At 37.3% G+C, this 25,313-nt stretch overlaps 2 protein-coding genes across 4 annotated transcripts; one reads left to right on the top strand and one right to left on the bottom strand.

Moving 5' to 3' along the window:
- Positions 1 to 3,289: 3,289 nt before the first annotated feature.
- LOC106088103 (endosialin-like) lies at positions 3,290 to 4,735 on the top strand. The gene is made up of 2 exons (XM_013253415.2): positions 3,290 to 4,418; positions 4,536 to 4,735. The coding sequence occupies exons 1-2, from the start codon at positions 3,290 to 3,292 to the stop codon at positions 4,733 to 4,735; spliced, it is 1,329 nt and encodes a 442-aa protein (XP_013108869.1).
- Positions 4,736 to 7,939: 3,204 nt separating this feature from the next.
- LOC106088110 (alpha-(1,6)-fucosyltransferase) lies at positions 7,940 to 24,987 on the bottom strand. Of its 3 annotated transcripts, none has more exons than XM_013253429.2 (4): positions 24,956 to 24,987; positions 18,978 to 19,405; positions 18,023 to 18,907; positions 7,940 to 9,630 (listed from the first exon to the last, which is right to left on the bottom strand). In XM_013253429.2, the coding sequence occupies exons 2-4, from the start codon at positions 19,208 to 19,210 to the stop codon at positions 8,991 to 8,993; spliced, it is 1,758 nt and encodes a 585-aa protein (XP_013108883.2). In that variant the 5' UTR covers positions 19,211 to 19,405; positions 24,956 to 24,987; the 3' UTR covers positions 7,940 to 8,990. The 3 variants fall into 3 exon arrangements, with proteins under 3 accessions (XP_013108883.2, XP_013108881.2, XP_013108882.2); XM_013253427.2 differs by having other exon boundaries at positions 24,779 to 24,982; XM_013253428.2 differs by having other exon boundaries at positions 24,850 to 24,982.
- Positions 24,988 to 25,313: the final 326 nt, after the last annotated feature.

The following is a 25,313-nucleotide window of genomic DNA, read 5'->3' as shown; positions in this document are numbered from 1 at the left end:
GCGGGTCTGGGCGACATTCATGCAGACACGGTAGTAGATGCGGTGAAAAGCCTTGGAGAACGACTGTCACTCATCGCACCCCAAGAAATTAACCTCATCCACAGTAGTTCTGGCTCAGTAACAATCCGGCAGATGCAGCTTCCTCGACCATTGCAGAGCAAGGATTGATGTCAACGTGCAGGATGTGTGTCCCGATTGTGACCTGGGACCTCACGACTCCTGTTTAACTTCCCAGTCAGACCCACTCGCCTTAATTATTATCATTTTTTTTTAATTAAATGGGTTTTCGAAGGATATGGAAACTATATAAATAGCGTAAAAAAAACATAGATTATACATAAATACATATTTATAGTAAATTGTCAATTGTAGCATTTATTTGTTTTCTGAATTTCGCCCATAAAATTATACTTCTCAAATCAATTGTGTGTAGAATAAATACCATTAGTAACTTTAGCTACATTGTAAAACTATTCGTAGTGTAGGTATTTCCATCAAAAATTGGATATCCATATGAATGTTCATACAAAAGTAAGTGAACCAACAAAGGTCAACACAGAAATGTACACTAATTTTTTCACGTTTCATTGATTTCCTATAACAACTTCGTTACATAATAACTTGCGTCGAATTTTATAATTTCCAATTTGGTAATTGAATTAATTTTGTTTTCGTTGTACTTTTGTCACGTGCATTTTGCACTTTCGCTGCCAAGTCATATGGCTACCCCCACCCCTATCGCATCACCCACTAACGCATGTACGCATGATAAAACTTATAGGTGCGCTCTTCACCTTGCTGGACATTTCTCCAATGAATGTTTCCATGCAGACAATGAAACTTTTATATGAACTATCGCATTTACCGCGCAGCGGCCACTTTAAAATATCAAAGTATGAATGGAAAATGCTCGTTTAAAAAACTTGGATTTTTTGCAGAGACATACAGACCGAAGCTAAATAAGAGAATTTGCATAGAAATGAACATTTTTAACTGAATTTCGATCAAAAAGGGCCAATTTTTATCGACTTTTTTTCTTCTGGTGTATATATATATGTAGATATTTAAAATTATAAGTATTTTTCGGTGCTTGATAGGAATAATCTATTTTAATAAAACTTAGGAACAAGGCGTATTTAATAAGCTGATGGAATTTGATATGTCAAGTCATTTGTGAATTCGCCTTAAAAATATTTAAACTTCAAAATAAATATTTTATAAATTGATTGTTGAGTTTGCTGCTGTTTTGATTCTTAAACTTAGGTTGTAAATGGTACGCGTAAAACAACCTCAATCGCTATCAGCTTCACTCAGGAAACTTAGGTTTATTGCGTCGCCCCCGAAAGAGATTCAAAAAGCGCTGAAAAACAGATACAAAATTTACGGCGGTACAATGGCAGATATTAGAGCGAAGAAGATAAAGAGCCAACATGCACGACAATAATGGGGGCCAGGCTGGCTGAAGAAGTTCCCTCCAATCTGCCATTTCAATCCCTTATTGCAGTCAAAAATGGCAAAGGGACTATGTGTCTGAAAATAATTAAGACAAGTCAAGTGTTCATTTAACCATAGTCATGAACCCTTTCAGGAAGTGCCATAATAGGCGCACAACCGTCAACCGGCGCGGTTTCAAAGTCCTTAAATTCCAATTGCTTGTAGAAGCCCTATCAGAAGTGAGAGCGATAGCTCCACCGCATCTAGGATATGTCCCCTAAACACACCAAATTACTTCATATTGGTGAATAGTACTAAATTTTTTCCTTCGGGGGTTTACGTCAAGCCCATTGGCCAATCTTGGCAGCATACTATATGCTCTCCGAACGACCACACTCTAAGATGAAAATGTCATCTTCGTAGCCAACAAGCTTTAGCCCCCTCTTTTTCACATGACCTAAAAATCCCATAATTATCAAAGAACCCCAAAAAGGGGGTCCATTATCATTGAGGTTAAAGTTGAATCGGACAGCACCCTTTGATACGTGAGAAGTTTGCCCCTGTTCCGAAGTAGAATGTTCATGGGCAAAATTTTCAATTTGCAATTCTAATAATTTAATATCAAATTAGTTATTTTAAGGCAATACTATGACCTTGCGGCCACCGCGGCGCTGTGTTTAGCATATCCACCTATTACACCTAACGCCTGGTTTCAAATCCCGGCGAGAACACCAGAAAAATGTTCAGCGATGGTTATCCCACACGAATTTTAAGACAATACTATGACCTTGTGGCCTCCGCGACGCTGTGTTTAGCATATCCACCTATGACACCGAACGCCTGGTTTCAAATCGCGGCGAAAACATAAGAAAAATGTTCAGCGATGGTTATCCCCCACGAATGCTGACGACATTTGAGAGATATCCTGCCTGGCAAAAACTTCTCTGCGAAATGCTGGTTGTTTCGCACCCGGCATACAAAAACTAGGTCCCTCATCGATGAGCTAAAATTTTAATCGGACTGCACTCTGTGATATGAGAGATGTATCCCTTTTCCCTTAATGAAATTTTCGTGTGAAAATTAATTAATGATGCTATTATCTGGGAATAATGCAAATCACAATAAAATATTTTTTGGTGGCATAATAGTCTACATTCAGATCGCAAGAAACGGTTTTATGCCAATAGTCGGCCGTATCAAATATGAGCTAAAACTGCATTCCTACAAAAAGCAATTTCTCACGCAAAGTACTGCCAATATGTCGAATGGCCAAAACAAATGTGCACTGCCGGACATTGCGGGTATCCCATATAGACTAACACGAACACTGGTATTAGTTGGAATTGGACACTACAAATTTTAATATAAACTGCAATTAATAAAATCATAAAAATTAAAACAAAAATGCGATATGAGACATGAATGCCAATTGGCTCTTGGCAGACGCGCGGAGGTGGTCGTGAACGGAATTGGAAATGGACAAAAAGGGTGAAACCAAACAAAACTGAAATATAAAAACTATTGCTTGCGTTTTCGATGTTGCTCAAAAATGCATAAGGCTTGCCGTCTGCAAACATAAAGTTTAGTATGCGTATGAGCTCCATAAGTTGCAAAATATAGCATATTGAGTGTGAACGACACAGTACAATAGACGCGACCAAGTTATTTGGAGACGCTTGCTGGGTTGGAGTGGCACGGCTCTTTGGTCACTTTTATTGGGATTTGAAAGACGCCCGCTTATAAATACATGATAAAGTAAGGAAGTCTATTTCATTAGGTAAACAACAATTAACGGGTCGACATTAAAGTGAGACTTTGAGAAGCTATCGGTTTGCGTGGTCATAGCTTAGTGAAAATGAAAGTGTTCGCCTTGACTTTGGTGGCTGCTTTAACTTTTAGTGGTTGCTGTGCAGTGGAATTGAAAAAAAATGCCACCGAAGATGAACTAAGAAAAGAGTCAGCATCGAAAGGAGACAAAGAACTGCATAAACGTGGCGTTTTTCACTATGGTACCCTAGCTGCCCACACCAACCCGTGGCCTAGGTCCTATGCAGCACATTATGGCTATGGCGGTGTACATCTACCCGCATTTTCAACCTTTTCTCCCTCTGCTTTATCTGCAGCTCATATTGCTGTTCCTGGGGCATTAAAATATAATACAGCTGTTCACTACAAAGCATTGTCATCTCCGTTTTCACCAGCCGGTGTGACAGGTTTAAACTCAGTCGCCACACCATTCGTCATCAGACCAGGAGGTGCGGTTGTTCAGTCGTATAGTGTCAATTACCCACACCACAGGCCAAATGTTGCAATTAAAACGTTTCCAGCCTCTCCAGTAACACCTGTGCATGTCTATCAAGGTGTATTTCCCGCTGCACAATCGTTCGAAACTGTCCAACCAGCACCTGTTCAACCGGTACAACCAGTACCGATACAACCAGCACATTCAGTTGTGCAAGTACAACATGTAAAACCTATTTTAAGTTATGATCAGTCTACCCAACAATTGCCGACATTTTTCCAAACTTCATTTGTGCACCCGGCACCGACGAGTGTACCTTTGCCCCTTGCACCGCACGTACCAGCCTTGGCTCCGGCCCAGCCAGCATTCTCAGCAATACCGTCCTTCGCACCCAATTTCCCTGCTGTTACCACCTCCACAGTCTCAAACAGCTTGTTTCCCGTCAATGTGCAACCTCCTCTTCCCCAGCAACCGACAACCTTTGTAACAGCTCAAGTTCCCACACTTGTCCCTGTTCCTGGAACACCCAACCAAAACAGACCCGATTTTGGAAGCGCCGAAGCAGCACCTCAAATACCAAGCCAACCTACTCCCGAGCCTCATTTTAATTCCGAACTCCCTGCGCAGCAGCCAACACAACAGCCATGGAAGCCTGTTTTGTATCTGCCCCCTAATGTAGGAAGTGAAGTCCATCGTCCGTCTAACACACTCTTGCCTCCCTATGGAAGCTCACCAGCCGAAGGTAAACAATTTAGTTTCTTAAGGCGCTAAAATTTTAATATTGCAGGCGCTTGAACAAATTGCAAGAACGTATTTACTTACATTTTTCTATCCTTCTTATAATCCACATTTTTGCCAGGCTACTTGCCACCAGCCCCATCGTCGTCTAATCATAAGCAGCTCAACGAAGAGTTACAATTAAATCGCCACTTTTTTGATAATCTTTCTGATGCCGACATTCAACACATATTTCATCAGGCCAATTTAGCTGCTCAAAGTGAAAACGGTCACACGCATGACCACGCCCACACCGTCCATACGTACCATTCCCACTACTAGCATAAGTTTCTTGAGAACAACATTAATTGTATGTGACTACGCCCACATCGCTGATACGCACCTTCCCACTACTAAGTGTGACATTTTCTTTAACAAACTAGTGATTAAGACTTTCGACTTATTGATATCTCGAAAAAAAGACTACAGTCTCAGAAAGTATAGCTACATGTCTGCCGTATGTTCACCCAATGCAATTTTTAGTATAAGGACTTTTTCTTTGTAAATAATATTTATTTTCTTTTCTCCCTTCTCAAGCTCCTATACCATCTCTCGCATATAAAAATAAAAATAATTTTCAAATAAAATAACAACAGTTTTAAAAGTCAGTAGAAGCAGTAATTTTCACAAAAAATACATGTCTATCTGAACTCGTCGTGACCTACATTTTCCAATCGCAAATAGTTTCTTTGGGTGTTCCCAAATTTCGATATGACCTAAGTACTTTACTTTCAAAAGCCTTTTATTTGCATCCCATATTGTCGCGGATGGCCAATATGAGTTTATTGGTGAATCCTGTACTTCCAAAGACTTTAAATTTGAGTCCAATACTGTCCCGGTCGGCCAATATTTCTCTTGGGCCCTACTTTTAAACAGCCGATTCGTACTCTACTTCCAAATATAAAACGTTTCCTTATGATTTTTTTGTATATTTTTTGCAATTATTGCTTAATTTGTTTGAGGTACTTGTGTCTAGCTAAAATAATGTAAGTGTCATTCGCTGTCACAGAATTAATCTACCAAAATTAAAACGGCACTTACATTAAAATTGTTTTTGTTGTAAAAACATAACGGCCTGGATTATCGACTCCAAATTTTAACTGAAGGTGGAAACAGTCATCAGTTATCCATTTTTATTAAAAACTGAAAATACCAAAATTTTGCACTTTTTGGGGGTAAGGGGACGATATGTAAGTAACAAAAGTCCAACGTTGCAGGAGTAGTTTGAATTAACTCAGGCATTAACACAAAGCAAATTCAAAATTGCATATTTTGCCCATAAACATTCCACTAAGGAACAGGGGCAAACTTCTCACATATCAATGAGTGCAGTCCGATTCAAGTTTAAGCTCAATGATAAGGGCATCCTTTTTATAGCCGAGTCCAAACGGAGTGTCGCAGTGCGACACCTCTTTGGAGAGAAAGTTTTACATGGCATAGTACCTCACAAATGTTGCCAGCATTAGGAGGGGAAAAACCACCCCTGATATTTTTTTTCTGTTGGTCTCGCCAGGATTCGAACCCAAGCGTTCAGCGTCATAGGCGGTGGCCTCCGCAAATTCAAAACATCCACCTAAAATTAAAACATTTTCTTACTTATATATCTTTGGCGCTTTGGGGATGATATAGAAACAAAATCTTACATTGGCTACTTTTTATTCATTCAATGTAAAAACGTTGCACAGTGGCGCGGCCAGAGGAAACAGGTGGCATACCGACTCGTCAATGAGAAACATTTTTGTCCTCATACAAAAAATTATATTTCTGACCATTATATTTCTAACCATCTAATCAAACTTGATTTTGATCAAATTTAGCAGAGACTTTCGGATGGATAATACAACATTCCATATCAAAATTCATGCAAACACGTTGAAATTGTAGTAACTACGCCCTACGCTTAGATAGTCCTCTGGGGAAGTGAGCTAATCCACGGTAGTGATGCCGGGTACAGTTTGTGTTTCTATAATAAATTCCATATAAATGAGAACCACTTGGTTAACCAATTTCATGCTACGAGGTAAAATACTCAACGGGATTAATTAGAAAGCACTACATCCAATTGGACGGGTATTCGTCAACCGATCGCCACCATATATCCCTTTTTCGATATTTTTCCCACCAATTCCGATAGCTGAACAGAATATATTCTGCTTAAACATGAAAAAATTAGTTTTCTCCCAAAATATGCATAATGGAGTAATAAGCATTAATATTGTCAATTTTGTAACTCTATAAGGCCTTGTTGGTTTAGTTATTGAATTAATAAATTAAATAAAAAGATTAGTAACTTAGTATACCTTTACTTTGAAGAGAAATAGTTCCATGTGCTCCTTCTCCAATTCCTGACACCACTTGGTCTTTCATCGTTGTTTTTTTTATTAATCCCCTTCTACGTTTACGATCAGGTTCATTTCCAATTGTCTTCTTAGCTGGGTATTCTTCACTGCAACAAAAATTAGTTTTGTTTACTGGGGATTTTTCTCTCTTGTAGAAATTTCAGCTCGTGCTCAAACAATGCATTCGCTAATGTGTTCGTTTTTGTATCGAACAAAGTGTCTATACAAAAACATTCATGGATCGCTACCATTTTCCACAGCTTTGCTAGCGACAAAAAGCGAATTAGAATCATTACTTGGCTAAATAATACTTTACATATTATATTCAATATTACTTTGTTTTGTTAATCTAAATGCAAAATGGCTTTTTATTGTACTGACTTGATGGATCTTTCTATAAGAAGACAAAATTAACCATTATACGGAATAAAATTTCTTGAAGCGTTTCGATACTTTGCGTTTCTCCAGTTCCAAGGATAGATTCATTCCATCAACAATAATTCATCAATTTCTCTTTTTGTTCTCCTCCCAAATTCTGGCACACATTAGGAAATGGCCATGAAGTTTATTTGGGGACAAAAAGGTAAGTGATTAGTATGGAGAGGTGCAAAACGCAAGTGTTTTTTTCATACAGAAAAAGCAAACCAGCCAACAGCAGTTTCAACAATAAAATCTTGGTCATTAGCAGCTTCCCAAAGTGTATGGCAAATGGCTACCAAGTTGCAAGTGTTTAAATAGGGACAGCAACACAATGGCTTCTAAAAAGAAAATTTTGCATATATTCCTATGTATGCGAAGAAATGCAAAAACGATTAAAAACAAATGCTTCTCGATGACGATGAGTAATCGAAAAGGATTGCGAACAAACGATGCTCTCGTGATTCGTATGCATTATAATTTGATATGATGTATAATTCGATTTAAAAATCTTGAAATCGAATGTCTGAATAAGAAGTTGTCCTAAGCTCCAGCAAATATTTACCCGAACAAAAAACACGAGCTGAACAATTATTTTCCCTGATCATGTATGTGTGGTTGTTAGTGCAAGTCCCAAAAACCCCCAAAGCAACAAAACAATCCTATGATTGTCTATGGCATTTTTGAAAACACGTAAACCGCAGTTACATCGAATCAAATTAAAACGCAGTTTTGTAAAAACTTGCATTCATATGTATGCACTTAATTTACACCATCCGCTTCATTTATGCAATTGTTTTATTTGTAGCTACTTACAATTAAATAAATAATATTAAAATACTGTTCTTAAAACTAAATACATACAAACTTATGAATTTTTCATATTGCTGCTTAAAATTCGAGGATGTTAATTGCTATCATTTGAGATTCCATTTATTATTATTATTATTACATCTTAAAATAGTCTGTCTGTTTGTTTGGATTACTGCTGGGTTTTATCAAGTATTGCGATTGGCGCAATAAATGGTGAACCAAAACATGTTGTTCGTTTTTAAACATTTGTGGTCAATTTTTGTAAAAAGAAATAAAATTTAGTAGTATTTGCGCTGAAAATTAACCATACATATGTATGTATGCTCATGCATTGAAGTCTGAGTTAATTAATTTAAATCAACTACATGCAACGTACACAGTACTCTAGGAATGGCGTCGAATCGTTCGTATTTTTAAACAAACAAAAAAATTGTGTACACTTTTCGGCTGTTTGTGTGTGCGTTCATTTTGTTAAAATATTTATTTTTTTTCTGTTTTGATAATACTCCATAACTCTGGCGATGTTTTGAGAGGGTACAAATAGTATTGGTGTCAGGTGATTTAACTAAGAGATGTCACTTCGCCATTCCATGAGCGATTGGACAGATGGGCGACAAAGAAATTTACGCAATGTGACTCACGTCAAAAAACTTCGAAAATACGTTGGAGTAAAAGCTTCTAAATTGATTGGAATAAAGATTAACTAACCCAGCAACACGCATGGAAACACGTATACGAGTACTTGGTAAAAAGCCTCGGTAATTAAGAATGCACTATTTCTGCAGCTAAATTTGTCCTTGGTTCCTTATATGAATACTTTTTGTGCTTATTTGAAATGATAAATATTAGAGAGACCAAAAGAAAATACGACAATACAAACTAACAATGTGCAATTTTTCATACAAAAGAATAATTTAAACGAAACCCTGATTTTTACCTTTCTTTTGTTTTTTTGTGTTGTTTTGTATCTACACGTTAGGATAAGTTGGCAACTTGGCTGTTTCTACTTTATCCACGACTTTAAATGACGGAAAGAGTCCCACTTGGTTCGTGCGCGTGTTTTTGCCTTTGGTAAACCCATCCCAATGGTTACCGGCGACCCCCACCAAATCCCCTGCTTTCAGGTGGAGTTCCTCGTGGCTCTTAGGTTTATGTGGTATTACCACTTGTCGATTATGCTGATTTTGGCCGCCATAGTAGTATATATCGTCCAGCGATTTGAAACGATGGCCAGCATCAGGATGTAAAGTTTGCATAATCTCGTATGCTACGCGGCAAACTTGTGAGCTAAAAGTACATACCAAATAATCGGATATGGATAATAAATGTATATCCAAAATTATGCCATTTAGTCCCGTGTCCGTATATCTTGTGGAGACAGCAGCCATTCGCGCCACCTCGGCATCTCCAATTATTTCATATTGGGGATATTTTTTTCTTGCTTCGTCTATAACACGCGCATCATCCGATGCTAAGAAAATACGCCTCGCCATAGAAGTTCCATTGATCTCTTGTGTTAAATAGTAATCCTCGACATGAGTCATGTACTCGTCAATGCTGTGAAAAGCTGCCTCCGTGCCTACCTTGTCTGTGCGGCGTACGTGGACCCTTAAATAGAAAATATAAAAATTCTCAAATAAATCTTAGCTGCTTTAGATTTAATATGAATGAAAAACACAATGTTGAGATAATGGTCCGAACCATTAATCCAAACAATAAACATAGCGCTAAAGAAATAAATATCTACAATCTGACTTAAAAGAGTGGCTAAAAGAGTTTCAAAAGATTCACAAAGCTGAGATTTTCCACAATGTTTTGAACGTAGAATAGTAGAATATTTAGTTGATAGATTTGCAGATCGTTAGAAATGATGACGTATTTAATACCATTTTCCTGCTCCAAAATTGATTCTAATATGAACAAATATACCAAAATCTCATTTTGTTTTAGAACAAATAGTTCATGGAACTTAAATCGTATTATGTTTAGCTTGGCCGAATCTTATGTACATACCTCCCACCAAGGATAGCATTTGTTATGCTCTTTGTACTAATAATTTTTTAAGCTGAAATTAAAGGCTCATTAAAGCGCATTCCAGGTTCGCAGCAAGTCAAATCTAGTGATCGAGTTTTATCGATTGAAAGTCATAACAGAATCCTTGTGCACATGTTTAGCTAAATCGGAGAATATATGCGCCTTCTAGGGGTTGAAGAAGTCAAAAAAAAAGACCGATTCGGATTTGACTCATTTGCGATTCCAACTGATTCCCTTGAATAAGTGGTACTTTAGGCAATATTTGGAGCTGATAGCTGTACTTGATAAAAAGTTTGTGTGCTTTCAACAGATGCACAACACTTACTCTGAGTTCAAACTTCCATTCCAAAAAATTGCCTGCATCAAATCGCCAAGTAATGTAAATTTGTCCATGAACATAACATTGTATCTCACAAATGGCGCCAGCATTAGAAGGGGATAACCACCAATGATGTTTCTGATGTTTTCGCCATGATTCGAACCCGGGCGTTTAGCGTCATAGGTGGACATGTTAAGCTCTGCGCTAAGGTGGCCGCCTAGTACAAGTCATACATTTTGTCGCAATTTTCGTGAAAAATGTCCCTAAATCAAAGTTTGCAGCTTCTTAATAGCCGAAATCCTAAAATTTTGCTTGCTCTTTGCGAATAAAATTCAATCATTTATATCGCCCACATATTCTTTGGAATTTTTCTTCTTTGCTGTTCACTTTATATATTTAAATTATTTATTGTGTAGTTGGTAAAGGAAAATAAGTGTATATTAATTAAAAAATATGTGTATTTACGAACATTTTGGGGGGAAACAGATTCTATGGGAGTGGCTAAGCCTCGCCAATGCCAGCATGCATGCTATCTTTCTTTTGCCTAGCTTTAGCCGAGATGAAATATGTTGAATATCAATAGGTTATAGGCTAAATCTTTTCCTTTTTATAAAAGTTTTCAATATATATTTTAAACAAATAAAGACTTATACAGATGTTTAAACTTATTTTTTATGTCTTGTTTGGCTAATTTTTAAATTTAGCGAAACTTCAAAAATGACTGATTAAACATGTCTATATAATGTCCCTATTGACATATACTAACAATGCCCCACATATCCCGCAATCTCTCTACATATTCCCTAATGACTTACTATTTACAATGAATGACAAGCTCAAATAAAATGTCTATAGCAAAAAACATGGACATGGGTACAATTTGTCAGTAGTTCTGTTGACAAAGTCAATAGTAAGTCACTATAGATTTACTATTGACATTTCCTATAGGGAAACCGAGTCTTTGTATTAAAATACACGGTAAGATTTGATCCATACGCATTTTCTGTGGTTTGCTACACGTAGTGTAGCGGTTGAACAATTGCTGGATTTGGCTTGCGTCACGTACGCATGCATACATATGAGACATTGCACTATGGCCCAACGACCGGTTTTATGGGCTTTTTATGATGAGCTTGATATTCAGAGTCGATCCAACATTTTCCGTGCGTCTGTCGTATTTTGCTACATTGCACTTTGCCCCAACGACAGGTTTTATGGACTTCATTTCAGAGTCGATCCAACATTTTCTGTGCGTCTGTCGAATTTACGATTGCGTTCGAACAAGTTAAGATAAACTCTTTAAATTTTGCACACATAGTTTTATTAACGTAGGTCGTTGGGTATTGCAAAGAGGCAATTTTCTTTCAGATTTTAATATAAATACAAACCGAACCCCAGATTTGACTTATTGAGTCCCGGGAAGCCTCAATTTTTATCCTATTTGTTGACATTTGGTACGCAAAGTACATGTAATGTTCTTTCTTACACTCCCATCCAGACAGGTCCATAAACAGATATAGCCCCCATACAAACCTTCCCCGAATTGGAATTCTTCAGACCATTCTAGTTACTACAACATATTACAAATCCCATGGCAGCCGGATATATGTACCGGGTTGACCCGATGGAGTGCTTCAGGAAGGAGGAAGACTTACCAGTATTTCTGTCAAATTGGATGAAAATGTAAGCTTCTATGGGTCAAGAAGTCAAACCCGAGTATTTGATTGTGTATGGTCTTTAGCCTTTTATGGACATAGTGGTGGGATGTCATGTGAGTGTTTGAGAAAATAATCAGTTGAATTATGTGCAGGCGTTAAAGGGTATAAAAATACTTTACAATGGAAATTTCAACCAAGTCGGATAAAATATAAGGCTCCTAGAGTCTCATAAAGTCAATTCGAATGACATTTTTATATGGGAGCATTTATTAGTGTCATTCAAATTGACAAAGTTCAAGGCTCCTAGAGTCTCATAAAATTCAATTCGAATGACATTTATATATTGGAACAGATCTAAATCTGAACCTGTATGGAGCATTTGCAATCCCCTACAACAACCTACACCAATAAAAGTAACTGTGCAATTTAAACGGATAGCTCTATTCTTACAAAAGCTATCTTAATTTTGACAAAGGAACGTAAAAACAGCGCTTTAAGTTCGCCGAATCTTTCGTTGCTAACTTTTTGATTTGCTGATAAAAGTTTTTGCTGACACAGAAACATAAAAGTTGGCGGACGAAATTCTGTTGTTTTCGCAAGGACTCGAACACAGGCGACATAGGCGGACATGATAATCTCTGCATCAAGGTGGACTCCTAGAAATCATATACTGCCCCGGTATAACATCGATAATTATGTGATTTATTAGAATTAAAATAGAATTAAAAGAATTAAAAGAATTTGAATAAAAGTTTTTGCTGACACAAAAACATAAAAGTTGGCGGACGAAATTCTGTTGTTTTCGCAAGGTGGACTCCTAGAAATCATATACTGCCCCAGTATAACATCGATAATTATGTGATTTATTAGAATTAAAATAGAATTAAAAGAATTAGAATAAAAGTTTTTACTGACACAAAAACATAAAAGTTGGCGGACGAAAATCTGTTGTTTTCGCAAGGACTCGAACACAGGCGACATAGGCGGACATGATAATCTCTTCATCAAGGTGGACTCCTAGAAATCATATACTGCCCCAGTATAACATCGATAATTATGTGATTTATTAGAATCCACTTATTAGAGTCCAGATTATCATGTCCGCCTATGTCGCATATGCCGCTGAACGCCTCAGTTTGAGTCCTAGCGAACATTATTGCCTTCTAATGTTGGCGACATTTGTGAGGTGGTCTCTTATCATTGAGCTTAAACTTGAATAGAGCAGCTCTCATTGATATGTGAGAAGTTTATCCCCTGCTTTTTAGTTTGTGGGCAAATTTACAATTGTGTAGCAAAATGTGCGGAGACAACCGTAGCGCATAGATTAGCATATCAGCGGTTATCCCCTCCTTATGCTGGCGACTTTTGTGTGGCAAGTTAAAACTTCTCCCCAAATAGTTGTCGCACTGCGGCACACCGTTCGGACTCGGCTATAAAGAAGATGTCCCTTATCACTGAGCCTAACCTTGAATCTGGCGGCACTCATTCATTTATATGTAAGAAGGTTGCCCCTGTTCCTTAATGGAATTTCCGCAGACAAATTTGAAAATTGTTCAGAGTAAAATGTATGAATTTAGGGCAAAGTGAAAGCAAACGATAGATGTACATATACATCCATAGAAAAAATCAAGCGCTGCGCTGAAAAAGTGACCACATTCGTTCATAAAAGTGAATCAACACACAGATGTTATCAGATCAACCATAAATGTTCAGCAACCAACAACAGCTTTTTGAATGAAACGTCCACACCCGTTCACGTTCTGACAACGTCTAGTTCACAGATTAAAAAAAAATGCAAAAAGTTTTTGTGTGCTGCTGAGTTTTTCACTTCATCCAATTTCATTGAAATCGGGGCATTGATTTGTTTAGACCTCTCTACATTCTTGGCGAAAATGGTTGAGGTGCGACCATAAATAGAAACAGAAGTTACAAAGGTGGATAATGGTTAGATATAGGAGTAAGGTGCATGCTGAGCAGCTAATACTTATACGAAAAAGCGACCATTTCGGCAAGTTTTTAAAGAATTAAATTGATTCCTAATGCTATGACTAATAACGCTGACATTCAATATACATATGTACATTTATTTAAGAATTCCTAAATTGGATTTTTGGCATAATATGGGGAGAATTGCCCAAATTTAAACCCGATCTCCCCTCAATCGGTTCTACGTGCCGGGAATGGTCAAAGAATATTCTGGCTCAAACGTTGTTCCACCTTCGAAAATACGCGGCATTACAAAACAATACAAATTGTCTAAAACAAAATGTTATTTCATAGCCGAACTGTCATATTCGATCAAATACCTGTGCCCAGTTTTAGATTTTTAGAAATTATACTAAACTTATATCAAAATATAAGATTAGTAGGAAAAAAATAGCAATGGCTACTGAGGTCATCAGCTAAATATTTAACTTCTATTATTGTATAATCCTAGTTAATCACATTTAATTGGGATATGAAGTTAAAAACTCTGTTGATATTGTCTTAGCTTGGATGTTTTAAGACTTCGCTTGGATGAATTAAGATATCTGTAAAATATAAGATTAGTAGTAAGAAGAAAAAAAATATGCAATGGCTACTGGGGTCATCAGCTAAATATAAAATTGCTATTATTGTATAATCCTACTTAATCACGTTTAATTGGGATATGAAGTTAAAAACTCTGCTGATATTGTGTTCGCTTCGATGTTTTAAGATATCTGCTCCTTCGTTATTCAGCATAGTTTTTTCTTGAGCAGATTAGCAGCGGCAGTATTGAAGTATAAGTTGCACAGTTCTTTGTCTATATTTGTTGGATAAATCGGTCGTACATATTCAACGTTTATTTGAGTATAATGTTGGTGCTGATACTTTGTCCTCATGAAAATTTGATTCTGCTCAACATTCAATATATGTTTTATGTCTTACTTTTCCATAGAGGATCAACTAGTAGGGAAGATGAGCAAACCCATTTAGCGTCGAGGTCGGCAAATACGTTTGCTTTTATACCGACATGTCCAGACATCCAACACAGTTTCAATCTTTTACAGTTCCCTGTTAACGTGTCACGAATTTTGTTAATTGAATTCCAACAAAAGTTGGATATATTACAAACACTCTTAAGTACAGATCGAGAAAGAATAGTCTTCTTTTTCGATTGAATTGCAAGATCCAAGGCCAGGAGGATGCCAGCAGCTCCAGCAGTAAAAATCAAAGAATATTTGTTTTATAACTTCATCCCGAGATTTTTGCCGCCATTGTTAACAACAGTATAAGCAGTACAGTTCGCATTTTTTGAGGCATCAGTAAATAAAAATTATCATTTGTCCCAATAATGTTAAAATGCTGCAGGTATACTTCATTTGGCGTACGTTCTTTAAGAAGCCTTACAGGGAAATGTTATAGCAGTCATCGGAAAAATCAAGCGGGAAAAGAGGTTTTAAATTTCGGGAGTTTTTGTTTTATATCTAAAATGTTGTTGTGGAAACAATCATATAATGTTGATGGTATCCTGGTCACTCTCTTATTTATCATAACTCTTGCCATATCAACATTAACAATAAATTCACTAAGAGACAAAACTTTAGGTGAGGAGAATATTTACTGACGTGTTTCGGTACGCATAAATACTTGCTCTTATGCAGCTGTGATGGACCGACTTAATTTGTTTCAGTGTTAAAATAGGACTTTTTCCAAATAGAAAAAGGTCATTGTCAATTTCGCTAAGAACAAGCGTTTTGACTAGATACACCAGGGTACTAATGTGTGTATAGCTTTTCTCAGCCAGATACTTGATTAAATTCGACCTTCGCATAAGGTCTGTTTTTGGATTTATTATTTGGTATTTCCAGCGGTGATTCTCTCAAACACTATGCCCAGGATCCACAGTTGGGTTACCTGAGGAAAACGATATCATTTATAACAAGTTCCCACGGCGAGCAGTGATTTTTTCTACATACACGAAGAACTGAGGTTTACACGCTGCTGTAAAGATCATCCAAAGTTTGACTTGATATAATCGGATGGATTTGGAGCGAGCAGCAAACAAAAGTAGATAAATGTGTTGGTTTCCCGTCGTTTAGTAAGCACATATTTTGCAAGTGTAAAGCGTTTACCTCCTCTAGTCGCTCGTCTGTTTCTCTTACAGGATCCGCATAAAGTGCAAGGAATACTTTCACATCCCCTACGAGTATGGTGGGCGTGTGATTATTTTGAAAAAGCGATAGGAAGTAATTAGTATCTAAATTCTCAATTGGATGAATGCAATGGGTCGTTCAGTTGAGTGGTTGTCTGACAACGCAGACAACTGGCGTTGTTTTAGGAAGAAATTAGGTATGAGATAGGAGCACAGACTTGATGTTGATATGGAATATGTGTCTCCTGTATTGAAACGAATGCAGGTGAAATATCTTTCATTAACAATTTAAGGTCTATGAAGTTGTTAGTTAGCCCTTTAATATTGCATTGGGTGATATCAAAATTGGACATAAAGCTTTTTTTTGAGGGGAATGTTTTAGTTTTGTCCCTTTATCTGTTGTTTGGTTTTCTGGGTGGCTTTTGTGTAGACTGGTTTCCATGTTGATGTGGCTATTTCCCTCTTGGTTGAGTACAATTGTTTTGTTGCTATTGGATGAAGATAAGTCGGAATTTTGTATTGTTTTATTTTGATTTTCTTTACTGGTAGGTCTAGGGGGATTTTGTTGGACTGCTTGTGCAGTGCTAACGGTGGGTAAGATGTTGTTGTTAATATGATTTTTGGTGTTAAGTCTTTATTCGTTCTTCCATTGCATTTTCAATAGGTTTAGTTGTTGTTTCTTTCTAATGGAGCTAACTTTGGCGTATTTTGAATTTCATTTTTGAAACACTTACTTCTTATTTTGTACTTCGATACTTCTCTGCGTTGTAGAAAAGCGAAGCTTTGTATTTTACACAAAGGAGTAGGGTCATGTGCTGCCAATGAGCAGACTTCTTATGTTGAAGTGTTTTTGCAGGGTTTTTTGTATGCCCTAATTTAATGCAATTTTGGCACAGTTTATAACTCCGAACATCCTTAGGAAAGTCATACAAATTAAAGGTAAGTACATGAATTGCCATTTTGATTACCTGTCCGTACTGAAAACTAGTGGTTTTCTGACATCCTACGTTTGTCATTTCTTCTTCGGTAGACAATTTCTTCTTCGGTAGAGTTTGTGAGTAGATCGGTTATAAATAATGCTTTGACGGTGTTAAGAGTGGGATGAAGCGTTCACTCTATTGAAAAAATCCCAAGTAGGTTCTTGGCTTTTAGGAAACGGTTGGCCTGTGCTTCTTTTTAGGATAGGAAAAGGAGATTACTTCCCTGTTAAAGATTGTTTAGAAGAGATTCCTTGTAATGCTTTCGAAACCAGGAAATTTTTTTAAAATTTTATTGGCTTTTCAGGTACTTTTCTCTTTATAACTACGTATTTCGGGTGTGTGGGGTTTTTTTTTGTCTAGGTGAGGTGGACATTCTAATGAACTTCCTAAAGCGTATGTTTTTGTTTTTGCGACGATTTATTCCAATAAAGATAAAACAAAAACGATGTTAGTTCGGAAAGACAACGACTTTAAAAAAATAGCTATAGATGAACAAAAGCACAACTGATCACAATGAGTGTTAAATTCCTCGCAAATATACTAAATATTTTTATTCTAACGGTTAATCGTTTGAATGAACCTCACACACCGGTATCAACAAATCTTTTTTCATATAAAACAGCATTTTTGTCTCTCTATAGATATACGGCCATGTTTCTGGTTTCACTCTTCCTTTCGCAACTTAAAACTTCTTGAGGTTATCTTGCAATAAAGTGCTGAAATTTCTTTTTTTTTATGTCATCATAAGAGTTTCACAATAAAATCTTGGACATTTTCTACAACAATACATGCATTTTTGATGAAATTAAACCAAAAATAGGCATCTCTTTAATACGACAAGGTTCAGGCTTATCAAATGTATATAAATTAAGATATATATATATATACTTGCCCCACAATCGGCTTCTTCCAGCCTAGCTTTGCCATACTCGTTTCCAAAAACGCTTTAGTGCCCTTTTGCGGTCTTAGTAAATACTTCAAAAATTGGCCAACCCACCAAACAATAGGTTCACTGTGGAGACGTTTTAACCTTGGCGCTAAGTCTTCCGGTATAGATAGCGGTAAATATGGGGGTCGTGGCATTAATGAATCTATTATTGGCAACACCACAACTTGAGATTCGCGTCTGCCGGGCCAGTTGTTAGCGCGAGCCCCTCCGATGTCTACGCATGTGTCTGATACGGGTTGAAATACTTCTTCCCAACCACCTTTGTGATAGCGCCAGCCTTTCGACTTTAATATCAATGTTCTTTCTGTGGCATATGCCACTATGAAGCAGTAAACAGCATGGTGCAGCTGGCAGCCATACCCGCAACCTTTATTCAATTTACACAACAATTTTTTAGCTCGAGAGCATTCAGTTGGATTTTGTAAGAAATGGATGCGCCTTTGCACCAAATTACTAAGTTCAACCGCCTCTTTTTGGCGCCAGGCTTCATATCCGTCTAGCTGGCGTAGGCGCTCCATGTCACTCAAAAGCGACCGTTTGTGCTCCGCTCCCAAAATTAGTACACTATTGATGTCCTCGTTCTTTCCAATAGGGCCATGGTCAAAACTTTTCTTAACTTTTCCCAGTTCGTTACTGAAAAAATTCCACAGCTCCCCAATGTTAGTTTGAATACGTCTTCTTAGTAGCTCATATTCTAATGTGGGTTCATTCGATGGGTTGCCATATACGATGGGAAATTCGGCTTTTGCTTCCACTCCTAGTTGGTTGTGCAAGTTGTATTCCAATTTTTGTATCAGCTTCTGTGCAGATTGATAGTCTACATTGTCTCTATAAAAATACAAAATAATGAGTCATGCATGTATATATATATTTAACTTCATTGTACCAATATACTAACTTTAAAATGGTGTCAATAGTCTCCTGTAACTCCTGGTTCCTTTGACGCGATGCTTCCAAAAGTTGCAGAGCCTGGTTAATACGATTGGAAATACTGTCAGACTCATCTGTGTTAGCAGGATTCAACTTTGCAACAAAAATATATACAAGGACGGCCCACGCTAGGCAAAATATAATAAGTGCTCGAACCCAGGTATTTGACGAGGTACCAACAAATTGACGTAAAACTGACATTTGAGATGGCTTTGCATATATTCCTGCTGTGTTTGTGATAGTTTGGAGATGGTAGGTTGAAGGTCTCTTTGTAGTTTTGTCGCTTTTAATATTTTCCACAATATTTCTTATCCTGTGCACGCCAAGTGTAGGGGACAAAGTTGTTCTTATTCCAGAAAATATCCACAATTGCAAACGTTAAATCCGGCTTTATTTCTGAAATCAAAACGATCAAATGTTATTCGTGCCTCATACCCCAAAAACATTTGTTAAAAATATTAGATTGATCTGCAAATGACTCCCTTACAAAGTACATCAAAATTTTGGCCTGATTATAGGCAAAATATAAAAAGTGATAAGTGAAATTTGAGATGGCTTTGCATTAATTCTTAGTTAAAATAGTTTCCACAAATTTTCCTATCGTGTTCTGCGCCAACCAAGTGAATAAGAACATCATTGCTTTGATATTCAAAAAAAACCACACCTACATACCTACAAACTTTCTGGCCCTATATCTAAATTCCAAACGATAAAATTTGAATCGTACTTCATACTCCAAAAACATTTGTTAAAATAGTGAACGCTTGGGTTGTTCTGCAAATGATCCCCTTACAAAGTACATCATAATGTTACCCTAAAACGTTCTGATTTTTGTTATATATGTGTGTGTGTGTGGGTGTGTTTTTTTTTTTCACTAGTCTAAGCAGCTCTTCAAAATAATGCGAGCAAATAATTTGAGCTGATAACAATTAAAAATGCTTTTGATTTCGCAACTTTACACTGGGGATTGAAAAGTAAAACATTCCTTCCCACTTCTCGCCCCTTTCGCGTCCCACTTATTTCAATAACTATGTCTGTTGTGCATAGATTAACAGTTTTTTCCTTGTATTGTTTATATTTCTCCTTTCTTCAATATTTCAATACTGATGCCAATTAAATCAAAAAACCTTTTGTGGTTTATTAAACAACAGCAAAATCAAAGATGAAATAAAATATTTGTATCAATTAAATAAGAATTTTAACGGTTTGGTGCTGTTGGACAAAAAAATAAGTCAATTTTTTCTTATATTTTTACCATGTCTCGAAGGTCATCCAGATAAACTTTCACCGGAGCGGGACAACTACGCGCGCTCTGATGGATAAAATCAGCAAGGGCAATATTCATATTGCCTTAATTCAGGAGCCATGGACGACCTGGAACAAAGCTTCTGGACTGAACCATGTCAACTACCAGTTATTCTATGCTAACACTGGTACTCGGCCTAGGACCTGCGTTATTTTTTACAAAAATTTAAATTATGTATTTTCCCCAGAGTTGTCAACGTGGGATGCAACAGTGAGGAGACACTTGATATGCCTTTCGACTCTCCGACACCGCCACCCACGTCGGAGCTGCAACGGTTGGTGAGGAAAGCAAAACAGACAGGAAATGAGGTACTAATATGGTGTGATGCGAACTCTCATCACATTTAGTGGGGAGTACCATCATGAATAACGGGGGTCGGGCCCTGGCAGAATTCTTGAGCACTAATGACCTAATAACACTTAAAATTTGTAACACCACCACCTTTGTTAAAGGATTAGGTGGGAGGTTTTAGATGCGACAATACGTTCGGAAAATCTAATCGATGAGGTTCAAGGTTAGAGGGTCTTCATGGAACACTCCTTCTCTGACCATCGCTACATTAGGTTTAGAATGGCACAGCCAGCGCCGAATCCGATAAGCTTCCGTAATAAGTTGAAAACCAACTGGCCAAAATTCGGGAGACTACTTGAACAAGATAATTTAGATTGTCTAAGCATAGAAGACATTGACGACAACGTCAACAGGATTACGACTGTACTGGTGGGGTCTTTCGAAGATAGTTGTCCTCCTCGGGAAAGAAAATAACCCCAAGAAAAACCCTGGATGACCGGGGAGATGCGCAATGTTGGAACAGAGGTCCATAGACTTTTTAACAGAGCACGGAAGTATATTGGGATGTGTATTACACACGGCTCAATGAATACATTACAATTACCAGAGCGACAAACGTGCCTCCTGGAAGCTTTTCTGCGAACAGGTCGAATGCGCCGCCATGATGAAAGAGTTTCTCTCAAAAACCCATGCCCAAACTGAAACGTTAGTAGACGGCATGGGAGTGAGATCAGATTCAACGAGGTCATCATCAAACACCAACTAAATGAAATAGCTTAGCAATAGAGGCAGCCGAAAAAAGCCACACGAAGTTGTTTATACTGTCCGTGTTCTACTGTTTTTTTCCTATACCCGCGGGCATAGGAATTTATGTGCTAATGTGTATGACCATCTATGTTCTAATACATGAATATGAAGTAATTGCTGGTCCGATATGACTCGCTAAGCCCCAAAAAGATAAATTGATAATTTGAAGCTGGATCGATATGGTCAGGACCATGCGATTGTTCCGTGTACCACAGACATGATTCTTTCGTGTAAAATTCGGGAATTCGCCATTTTATATCTGGTTAAAGTTAAGGATCAAGTTATTTAGTATTAAAATCTTCTACCAGCTTCAATGACGCTCCCTCTATTAACCATGCTTACTTCTAAAGGGTGATTTTTTAGCTATTATCTTTTTGACAACACGGGTTTAAACATCTCAAGCACCTTTCGTCTTTTGTTTCACAGTCGAACATCTTCAGTTTGGTCTATGATTTAATGTATCAACATGCGTGTTCTGTTAAGAAAGTTCGTCGCGCGCTCATTGTGTTCAGCGACGAAGTTCATTTTTGGCTCAATGGGTACGTAAATAATCAGAATTGTCGATTTTGGAGTGAAGATCAGCCAGAAGCATTGCAAGAGCTACCAATGCATGCTAAATAGTCACATTTTGGTGCGGTTTATGGGCTAGTGGCATCATTGGACCATACTTCTTCAAAGATGATGCGAATCGTAACGTAACTGTGAATCGCGAGCGCTATCGCGAGATGAGATCCAACTTTTTGTACCCAAAATGCAAAAGCTTGACTTGCATGACGTGTGGTTTCAACAAGACGATGCCACATGCCACACAGCATGTGTTACATTGGAATTATTGAGAGGCGAGTTCACGCTCGAGACCGGTCAATTGGCGATTTAACCCATTTAGAATATTTTTGTGGGGCTATGTTAAAGCTCATGTCTATTCAGACAAGCCCGCTTCAATTGACGCAACGGAAGACAACATTGAAGCATTTATTCGTGAGATACCGGGCGAAATGTCGGGAAGAGTATGCCAAAATTGGACTAAGCGGATAGACTATTTGAAGCGCAGTCACGTTCTACATTGAATGAAATAATCTTCAAATTATATGGACCGTACTATCGATTCAAATAAAGATGTCATGCATTTTTCTGAATTTTTGTTTTTGAAAAACTTTCCTATAGCTCTTAAAAAATCACCCTTTATAACCCGTACATCCGACATGTTTGGTCGAAATTTCCGGGATTCTTCTTTTTACTAGATTTGAGTTTAGGTATCGAAGAATTCGAGATTGATGGGGATTCTAAAGAAGCAGACGTAGGAGACTCAAAGGCCCAGAAACCCCCAATTTAGCTCGATCAATGAAAGCATGCATTGTTCTGTTTGAATTTATTGAAAACAATATGAGTCCAGAAATTTCAGAGCCAAATGGTATGCAGGTGTATAGCATAAAAAATAATGTACTCAATCAAAGAATACACACACAAAAACAAACATTATGTATCTTACATAGCTATCTATATACCGAATTAATCCAAAAATATCTCTCAACTAAGTCAAATATTACAAAATTGCTCCTGGAGAAAAATGTGATCATCTTGGCCACATGGAAAAAGATGGCCCTTCCACTCACAACTCCTCAATTTATTGGGGATATGAGAAATTGTACATTTTAAATATTCAGTGATTCAAAGTAAAAAAAAGGGAGTCTAATGATTCAAACAGTACAAAATATTTGAAGACTTTTTTGCAGGATGCAAATGATTTAACCAATCGCACAACTTGATTTATTTCCTTGGCCAAAAAACCAAAATCGAGTAATATTTACACTTTACTATATACACGTGTTTAAACTAAAAATTAAGCACATCTTTTTATTTTTAATTTTTTCCAAGAAGTTTTTTACCAACTAAATTCAGCTACCTTTTTTTCCAAGAAGTTTTTGCTTCATTTATACAATAACGAAAATATTTAAGCTTTAAGGGTATGTATTGTTGTAACATTTCTTAAACAACATTTCCCTTAGCCATCGGGTCAATGCATTGCAACGAGCTTGCTCTTAAAAGGGAGCTTACCAAGGATCGCTACCTCATCGCGCGTACGTGGTAGGTGGGTGCAAATACACAAAGGAGATTATAAATAAAGTACTAGTCGACATCTTTATAACGAAATTATTTAGATCACATCGCCGTCAATGTTCAAAGAAATCACATATATCAACTCAGAAACAATCCATTTCGACAAAAATTTACTTTATAGGGCGCGCCTCTGATTTCACTACAATTTGATATACAGATGTGGGTTGACCCCAAGAAAACGAATCCGAACTCCGCTTTTGAGGCAAACGCCCTTGGACACCCCTAGGGACTGAAAGCCCCTCTCGATTGGAAGTGCTCCAACCTAGTCAATATGCATATCAAACGAAAGATAGTATTCTTAAAAAAAAATTCTTAAAATTGGACCATGAAACTTTGAACCTCCTAACCTATGCAATATGGGTATCGAATTTGCATTTGGAGGTAGCGATCATACCTCCACCCGGGAAGGACCTATGGGGCCATGAAACTTTTGAATCTCCTAACATAGCCAATATGGGTATCGAATGAAAGCGATTGACTTATTGTTGATTGTTGGTAGAGTAGATTACAAATGAAAATAAAAAAATTTTAAAAATTTTTATTTTATGGGACAAATATGGAAAAACGATGGTGAAAATATGTTCAATATAAACTAAATGCTCATGTTTATCTTATGGCAATGTTGCCTAGGCTAAGAGGTTCACTATCTCAAAACACTTTCGATCCTTCAATCCCATGGCAGCCGGTTGTACGTACCGGATTGACCCGATGTATTCTTTCATCGGCAAGGGCTGCCGCCCCAGTACACGACACACTACAACAACAACCTTTCGACCCTTCACAGGCCAAATTGTTTGCATTTTTTGAACCTTCCCGGCTTCAATTTTGATACATTTTTTGCCTATTTGCAATCTACTCCTTTATGTATTTTATTTCATATCCATATTGCCTAGGTTGCAACACGTATCTTTGAGGGAGTTTATGGCCCGTAGGGCAAAGGCCCGTGGACCAAATCTAAGAGTTAACCCACCTCTATATTCCAAATTTTAGCGAAATCAAAGGTGCGCACTTTAGTAACTGTTTTCTCTAGGAATTTTGAGCAAAACTAGTGCGCTTGGTGTCACTTTTTAGGCGTTTTTGCACAACCATGTATGTTTTTTACTATAAGAAACAACGACTCACAAAGGAGAGCAGCGTTAAATTGGATAAAAATATGGATTAAGACCCTTATACATATTTTGGCATGAAAAATATATTTTGTTAGTAATTTATACAAATTACAAACTATTAACAATGAAAATGCTCACCACAATTGCTGTTAACAATACTTCTTATACCCGTTTTAAGATTGAGAACTTTATCAAATCATGTCACCAACCTGAACTTGAGCTTATCTTGCAAAGGACAACGTTGTCGCTTACTAGCATTCATTCATTAATAATATTGACAGCCATTTTACGCAAATTAACAATTAAAATTTTTACCTCTGTTCTAGAGTTAATACGACTACGTAAACATATCGTTTAATTTGTCAAACAGCGCGAATATCGATTGCACGATTGCTTAATCTGTCATCGCTGTCGATGATAGTTCTACGAAGCAGTATTCTCTTAAACAAGGTAGGGCCAGCTGCCCAGCTGAGTGAAATTATTCACTTCAAAGTTGATTGGGTTGTTTTTTTTGCCAGTCTGACGGATTTGCTAGCTTAGCGTCTAAACCCAATCCAAGAGTCAAAGTCATAAAAAATCGCTAGTCGCGAAACCAAATAAGAGATGCGACACTGGTGGTAAAGATGTTAGTTAATTATATACTTTTAAAAATTCAAAGTACGCGAAAATTTAA

Source organism: Stomoxys calcitrans, chromosome 4 (assembly GCF_963082655.1).
Source record: "Stomoxys calcitrans chromosome 4, idStoCalc2.1, whole genome shotgun sequence".
In the NCBI taxonomy this organism is placed as follows: domain Eukaryota; kingdom Metazoa; phylum Arthropoda; class Insecta; order Diptera; family Muscidae; genus Stomoxys; species Stomoxys calcitrans.
The sequence above is the reverse complement of the archived record's forward strand: the minus strand, read 5'-3'. Positions and strand labels throughout refer to the sequence as shown.